The 7,972-nt window shown below is 36.7% G+C and overlaps 3 protein-coding genes and 1 long non-coding RNA gene across 4 annotated transcripts; 1 reads left to right on the forward strand and 3 right to left on the reverse strand.

Annotated features, from left to right (window-relative positions):
- Window positions 1-1,381: 1,381 nt before the first annotated feature.
- On the reverse strand, window positions 1,382-3,114 carry LOC111216024. The gene is made up of 4 exons (XR_007339461.1): window positions 2,691-3,114; window positions 2,385-2,458; window positions 2,005-2,285; window positions 1,382-1,778 (listed from the first exon to the last, which is right to left on the reverse strand). It is a non-coding gene; the product is annotated as an uncharacterized LOC111216024 (long non-coding RNA).
- Window positions 3,115-3,322: 208 nt separating this feature from the next.
- On the forward strand, window positions 3,323-4,498 carry LOC125608859 (large ribosomal RNA subunit accumulation protein YCED homolog 1, chloroplastic-like). The gene is made up of 2 exons (XM_048779406.1): window positions 3,323-3,454; window positions 3,715-4,498. The coding sequence occupies exon 2, from the start codon at window positions 3,821-3,823 to the stop codon at window positions 4,379-4,381; it is 561 nt and encodes a 186-aa protein (XP_048635363.1). The 5' UTR covers window positions 3,323-3,454; window positions 3,715-3,820; the 3' UTR covers window positions 4,382-4,498.
- Window positions 4,499-5,219: 721 nt separating this feature from the next.
- LOC125608858 lies at window positions 5,220-6,626 on the reverse strand. The gene is made up of 4 exons (XM_048779405.1): window positions 6,413-6,626; window positions 6,236-6,331; window positions 6,041-6,161; window positions 5,220-5,932 (listed from the first exon to the last, which is right to left on the reverse strand). Exons 1-4 carry the CDS (start codon window positions 6,548-6,550, stop codon window positions 5,445-5,447), a joined length of 843 nt encoding a protein of 280 aa, XP_048635362.1. The 5' UTR covers window positions 6,551-6,626; the 3' UTR covers window positions 5,220-5,444.
- Window positions 6,627-6,669: 43 nt separating this feature from the next.
- Window positions 6,670-7,573, reverse strand: LOC106380472 (ylmG homolog protein 1-2, chloroplastic). The gene has a single exon (XM_013820239.3). The coding sequence runs from the start codon at window positions 7,511-7,513 to the stop codon at window positions 6,845-6,847; it is 669 nt and encodes a 222-aa protein (XP_013675693.2). The 5' UTR covers window positions 7,514-7,573; the 3' UTR covers window positions 6,670-6,844.
- Window positions 7,574-7,972: the final 399 nt, after the last annotated feature.

Genomic DNA, 7,972 nt, shown 5'->3' on the forward strand with positions numbered 1-7,972 from the left:
TTATAGATGGTTGATACAAGGTTTTATAAGCTCTTATAAAATTTATAAGTGATTTTATAAAGGTAACCCGCTTGAGGTATTTATTACAATTTTTATATTTATAAGGCGTTATAAAAGAAACCGTAAAACAATATATATATATATATTTTTAGCCTTATGTTTTTATGTTTTCATAGGGAAACACAATTATCAAGAAGATTGGAGTTGCAGAAAGAGAGAGAAGACACGTGCTTTTATATGTAATATATATGTTCTTGACATATATAAGAAAAACAAGACACATGTCTTTCGGTAATATATATGTGTAACACGTGTTCTTATAAGTGATTGTAAGCTGTAAATCATTTGTACTTTACATTTACTCTAGTTTCTTTTTTCAGAAAATTAATAACCAGCATCTTCATGTATTTATATCACCGATTTTACTTTTTAAACTTTTTAAACTTATAATAGCTGTATGAATATTTACTTCTAAATGTAAAGATTTATAAAATCTTATAAAAGATTTATAAACTCTTACAAAAGATTTATAAACTCTTGAAAAAGATTAATAAAATCTTATAAATATTTATATATGTTTTAAAAACTTTATAGATGCTTGATACAAGGTTTTATAAGCTCTTATAAAATTTATAAGTGATTTTATAAAGGTAACCCGCTTGAGGTATTTATTACAATTTTTATATTTATAAGGCCTTATAAAAGAAATCGTAAAACAATATATATATATATATATATATATATATATATATATATATATTTAGCCTTATGTTTTATGTTTTCAGAGGGAAACACAATTTTCAAGAAGATTGGAATTGCAGAAAGAAAGAGAAGACACGTGTTTTTATATGTAATATATATGTTCTTGACACATATAAGAGAAACAAGACACATGTCTTTCTGCAATATATATGTGTAACACGTGTTCTTATAAGTGATTGTAAGTTGTAAATCATTTGTACTTTACATTTACTCTAGTTTCCTTTTTCAGAAAATTAGTAACGAGCATCTTCATGTATTTATATCACCAATTTTACTTTTTAAACTTATAATAGCTTTATGAATATTTTACTTCTAAATGTAAAGATTTATAAAATCTTATAAATGATTTTTAAGACTTTATAAATGAAATTACCTTTCTAAATATTTATAAATGATTTTATAAAACCTTATAAATATTTGGTGTATTCTTATAAGTGATTTTATAAAAGTTTATAAATCATTTATAGGAATATATATAAACTATTGATAAAGGTTTATAAATGATTTCTGAATTTTCATAAATGATTTATAAACATTTATAAATTATTTATTATATTTATAAAGCCTTATAAGGATTTTATTATGATGATATAATTTGATATGGTTTTTCTGCCTCTTCTTTATAAAACAATTATATCATTTCTCAGATTTTCTTAGCAAACAGAGGTACATCATTAACATCATCCACAATCAACTAAAGGATATATATATAGACTCGGTAAGATTCAATCATGATTCATGAGCAAATCTACACTCAAGAACAATTCAACATCCATAAATATTCTATAATTCACCACAAAATAGTTAAGTCAAAGAGAAAGAGAAGCAAAAGATTCTCACTGCAGGAGGCAGGCCGAGCAGGACGATGGACGTAAAGCAAGCAAATCTTCTTGCTGGAGAAGTTTCTTGCCGCCCATAACACCGTCGTTTTGCTCCTCTCCACGTCTTCCGCCACAACCACAAAGATCGTCTGATCCACATCTAAAGCCGCCTCCGGAGACTTCTCCAACACTGAACTGTTAAGAAACGCAGAACCCAAAACAAAACTTTCAGATTCTGCCAACTTTCTTATTGTGAATCGACCATTCACCAACAATTAAAATAAACCTCTTCCAAAAACATACAACTATTGCTTCAACGAACAAAAGAATATCACACACTATAGCAAAGCAAAGGCTTATCCTTTTCAATCTTAACTTTTGTAAAACGAAAATAAGTAAAGGGTGGAAAGAAAAGCATTACATTGTTGAACACCAAGGACAGTTGCTGTGAGAAACCTCGAGTTAGGTCGATGCCTTACATTAGGCTTCTCAAGATAAGCTTGGACGCTATCTTTTTCAGCTTGTAAATCTGATATAGAGTGCCTGAAAATTTTCTGCCACGAAACTTGTGGAAACGCTATGGTCTTTGTATGTGAGAGAGAAAGCAAGTAAAAAAGTAAATGGAACAAAATCAACAACTGAGAAACAGAGGTTTCACAATCAAGGAATCAGAGGAGATTAGTTCGCTAAAGGGAACATATTCTGCAATTTAAGACACAAGAAAAAACAAAAAAAAATCTCAATGATTGTTCAATAAGATTTAAGAGAAAAACAAAAGTCAATGATGAAAATAGTGATTACCATTGTACATCGAAGCAAATGTGTGCTTGCAGGGTTGTGGCTCTCATATAAGCTTGAACACAGCTTCTCAGGAACTGAACATATCAATTACATTACAAAATAACTTAGATTTACAAAGGGTTATAAAGGATTTTAAGTTGTCAAAAACTCAATGTTTTCACAATCAAAACTGTTTATCTTAGATCGACCTGTACAGATTAGAAGTCTAAAGCAACCTTGTTTGATTTTTCGACTAGAGTAACCACAAAATTGAAATTTCGCAAAATTAATCGACACAAACAAAAAAAGGAAAAATTAGATGCATACCAGTTGGGAATCTTGTACAGAAGTAGGAGTCGACAGTGTGAACCGCAGAGAACCAGTGGAATGAGAGAGAGATGGTGGATCTCCGGTGAATCGGAGGTAGAGAGGAAGAAAAAAGATCGCGAGAGAGACGGTGGATCTCCGGTGAATCGGAGGCAGAGAAGAAGAAAAAAGATCGAGAGAAAGAGAGAGGAAAAGAAGATGATCGCGAGAGAGAGAGATAAAGTTAGGGCTAGTATGGTCTTTTGGTCATTAATGAAAAGTGTATTTGTGAAAATGACCCCATACTAGTGGTATACTTGAAATGTGGTACCAAAGAAAGTGTAGAAGTAAAATTTCCCCGATATTCTATTAGTTCTGTTTTCAAATTTATTTTAGTTTTAACCAAATTCCGAACTAATTAAAATTTCAAATAAAAAATGATTGAATTTATTTAGAACTAACCAAATTAATTTAGACAAAATATTACCAAAAACAGATGCTCGTTTAAACTCAATAGAATTATCAGAAACCACACTACCCCAACGAAATTAACTGGACGAACCGAACCCGCATGGCTATTAGGGAATGAATTTATCACTTCAATTTGGTTTGGTTAGAGTAAACCGAGAATTTGAACCGAATTGGACCGAGTAAGGAGTGGATTGGGTGGGGTTTAAGATAAACGAGGGAAGCTGTTCTCTTCCTTCCAAGCATAAAATCAAGGATTCCTCTCTAAAGTGATAAAGGAGAGGAACACAGTCCAGTCCTGAAAGCGAGTTTTGTCCGTAAGCAATCTCATACCTTAAACCCTTCTTCTCTCTTTTAATTTACACTAGACAATTTGGAAAATTTCGATCATGATTTTGTTCATCGGCTGTAAATTGGAAGTCGCAAGGTGTGACCTTTATCTATATGAAATAATGCATAGCAGGTGTTCGACAAAATGACTAGCTCGAATTGCTTTACTTCCTTTACAATAGTTTCCTTCTAATGCTTCCTGTGAATCTTCCTGTCTTAACACTGCAACATCATATGTTTCTTGTAGGTGTTGTGAAAGGCTGGTGCTTGATTCTCCTCTACTTGTGTCCTTCATCCTGTCTTAGTATGATAGCTTGACAAACCTACATACAAGTGCCTCCTGTGCGGTAAAAATGTCTCTGCTTTGCTCTTCATCTTGTGTAGCTCCCCCCTTGCCACAGACCAAACAGTCAAGCCCAAGTTTTCTGAAACTCAAAACAGGCACCGTAATTCTATGTTCTGCCATTGGCTACCCTAATTCCACCACTGGTTTAAGAAAGCACATCGGCTACTTGTTCACAGGACCGCATAAGCTTGGTAGGCTAAGAAAGAGTCAGATACTAGTTAGTCCAGAGTCTTTTACAGAGAACAGCACAATAGATATTGATTGGGAAGATCAGGAGGACGTCGAGGATACTGGTTCACCATGGGAAGGTTCGGTTATGTACAGGAGAAATGCGTCAGTCACACATGTGGAATACTGCACCACCTTAGAGAGGCTTGGGTTGGGGAAGTTGTCCACTGAGGTCTCGAAGAAGAGGGCTTCTTCAATGGGACTTAGAGTGACCAAAGATGTTAAGGATTATCCGGACGGGACACCTGTTCAAGTTTCGGTTGATGTCATACGGAAGAAGAAGAAGCTGAGACTCGATGGGATTGTCAGGACTGTTATCACACTTGGCTGCAACAGGTAGCTTTCTTATGAGTCTTTATCAATTGTTGTTATATTTTCATATGTCAATTCACTTGTTCAAGTTTTTTTTGATCAACTGTTGTTATATTTTCATATGTCAATTCACTTAATTTAGACACTGCATTACCAGTCAAGTTCTAAAAAAACGGTGAAGAAGCATTTATATTTACATGTTTGATTGATGTTGTTCATTTGAGTTGTACTTGGCGGAACAGTTAGTGTGAACATACACAGACCATCTTTATATGTCAGCTCTCACCCTGTAAACACACATGAATAGGCACTTTAGTGAGGAAAGCAATAAGTTATATTCTTGAATACATTAAGGTTGACCTGTTAATTATTTCTTTCTGACGTTGAAAGTGACCTGGCGGGAGCGACACAAAATAAGTGCAGAGACTTCCTTAAGCACCACTTATCTATAGAATAAAACACATAATCAAAGGGGATTAAGTATTTGTAATCAGTAATTGAGCATTATATTATTCTCTGTGAGAGCTGACGGAGACGCTTACTAACCCAATTAAGCATTAGCAATGTATTGATGCAGTGTCGATACGAAGCTGCATCCGTCTTACGCTCTTTCTTGATTCATTATCTACTCAACAAATTCACCGTTTAGTAATTTTAGCGATAGAATACATTCGATGGAGAAGACAACTTAACAGAGAAATCTTGTATTTTTAATGAAGAATCTGATAGACGATGACCAGAACGAGAAGAAGTGTAAACTGACATGGGATCCTGAGTTAGAACTTCACAGAATATGAAAAATCTGAAAACCTTCGCGTTGGAACACATAATTGGCGATATGATAATATTTTCTGCCTATATATATCTTATTGTGAATGTAAAATTATAATGCTTTCAACCAACTAGCATACAAACACATAATTGCAGTCCCAGAGAACAAGATAGGCAAGATATGAACAAAACCACCAAGAAAAAATGAACGAGAATAGTAATCAGATTCCTAATGCAAAGAGAAGAAAGCAAGGTACAAAAAAAAAACTAGCATTGCAAGTCTACATTGATAACCAAAATAAGGAAAAGTCTGTCCTGAGTCATTCTTCATCTTCATCTTCAGCTACTCTACTGGTAACGTAACCCATGTTTGTTTTGTCAGGAGAGCGAAGGAAGTCAACTACACCTTTGGGAGGGATAGAGTAGTACGACAAGAGGTAACTGTTCCACCAAAAGCCACTATGATGAAAAATCTCCACGATACTGTTGCAATATGTGACAATGCCTCCAAATGGTACAGTGATCCGACATCCTTGCCGAGCTACGAACGTTTTATTCTCACCGTTTTTCTTGAAGCGAATTATGCCCCATTTTCGAACCGACACCAAGGCCCCAAGGTTGCAAGAGAGTCTGTCGGACTGCCCAACCGTAGAGCGTGGAGAGCCACCGGAGGGAGTCACCTCGACAGCACCAAGAGTTTTGACAAATGTAGGGTCTCGACACGTATGCCTACCAATATCTGGGAAGTCAAAGTAGAAAACACCATCTCGAGAAGGGACAGTGGGGCTTTTGGGAACAACGCTACCTTCTGTTAGTATAGAAGAAGGTATTGAGTTAACAAAGATCCAAACACAAAAATGAAAACACACAAAGCAGAGAATCTATGCATAGAAGAAAGCTACTAATCTAACCATACCGTAAGGTTTTAGATGCTGTTTCTTCCTCACGGCTCTTGCCGCCGCCCTGTACCATACTGCTGCAGCCATTGCACCTGGATCTGGAACTGTTGCAAGATTCTCTGCACTCGATCTCCCAGCCTGTAGAATAGAATCCAGTCAAATCAAATCGAAAAGGATACAATATATAGTCAAAGCAAACCGAAATGGTTCACCTGAGCTTGCATCTGTATGGTTGATTTCGCTCCTTTAGTTGCTGCTACAGCTGACACACTAAAAGCAGTTACTGGGTCCACTCCAGCGCTCAGATTCTATTCATATCAAAAGCAGGAAGAAAACATTAGTACTCGCAATATTTCAAAATGTGAAAAACGCACGCGGCTCTTTGTCACCTCTTCAAGAACTTGTGAAGCTGGGATGAGCGCATCTAGCATCGTTCTGTATCCCTCAGTTGCTCCACCATATTTCCTCACAGAAGCTATTGATGCCTTGAGTGCTTCAGACCCTGATGATTCAACTGATTTGCGCATTACATTTACTCGTCCCAGGTTTTAATATGAATAGCATCAAAATCTTTTAAGAGACTTTGGAGAAACAAAAATTGGTAAAACGAGATTCAAAGATGTAATAAGTTTTAGGAACAGACATCTGCAAAAGCAACTCAGAAATTAATAAAAACTCTTAAGATCCAAATACAACTTTGTATTGAAACCAAACTCATTCATTGCCACAGAAACACAGACCATAAGATCCAATACATAATCATTAGCTTCTTATAAGTAGAGACAATAAATAAAACACAAAAGGAGTAGTAGCAACCCAAATCATCTGCTATTGTTGAGAATGGAACCCAAAGTACCCAAAACAGCGAAAGCAAGCAGAGGGCTGACGTCAAGGGTATCAAAGACAGGAGGGATGATGTTCCTGAAGAGATTGAGATAAGGATCGCAAAGATCCCTGATGGCAGACAGAGGCTGACGATCCCAAGGGATGTTGGGGAACCAACTCAGCAAAACTCTAACCATCAGCACACCGCTGTAGATATCCAGCCACTTGGACAAACCAGCCGCCACAACCGTCAGGGGAGTGTTGAGATAACCCGCAGGGCGGTCGCGGGCCGCCGCGAAGAAGAGCGGACCGGAGACTCGGATGGAAGCTTGAATGTGAGGGGATAGGGTTACGACGGCGGCGGAGAGTTTCTGGATGAGGGATTTGGTTACGAGTCCGGCGAGAATCGCGAGGGTCGTGATTGATTTGGTTGACTCGGAGAAGGGAAACTGAGGAGAGGGTTTAGCGGGGGAGAGGGTTGGAGATGCGGAGGCGGAGGCGGCGGCGGCGATGGTTTTAGGGTTTTTGAGGGAGAGGTTGAAGGAAGGTTTGTAGGGGAAGGAGAGACGGAGAGGAGGAGGATTGCAGATTGGAGGGAACCTGTGAACTGAAGAAGAGCCAAGGGAGAGGATGTTGGTGGTGGTGGTGGTCGAAGACGCCGCCATTTTTGTTTGTTGCTCGGAGAAACAAAACTTGCGGCTCGTATAATAAAATGAATCAATTGGAAAGAGTTTTCTTTTATCACTAAAATTCTTTTAGTTTATGAAAAGTTGAACCAATAAGAGAAATTGACTAAATTACCCTTACAATATTGATAAGCTTGTTTGATATCCGTAAATCTGCTGATTATGTTAGCTTAGTACACTTGTAGTTTACATCTTTTAACTCTCTGACAAGACTCAACTGTGTCAATAGAGAGTGCTCAATGCTTTGTGTTGAGCTTATTATAACCATACGGCTACCTTTTGACTTAATATGCTTCTCGTGAGCTTATTATTATACTGTACGTGAGCTTATACTCTTGTTGGTTTATCAACTAATATAAGTTACATGAGCTACTGTTTTTATCTTATGCTAGTCGTTGTATACACTCATGATTGATTTTTTTATGTAATCCATTTTCC

Source organism: Brassica napus, chromosome A5 (assembly GCF_020379485.1).
Source record: "Brassica napus cultivar Da-Ae chromosome A5, Da-Ae, whole genome shotgun sequence".
NCBI classification, from domain to species: domain Eukaryota; kingdom Viridiplantae; phylum Streptophyta; class Magnoliopsida; order Brassicales; family Brassicaceae; genus Brassica; species Brassica napus.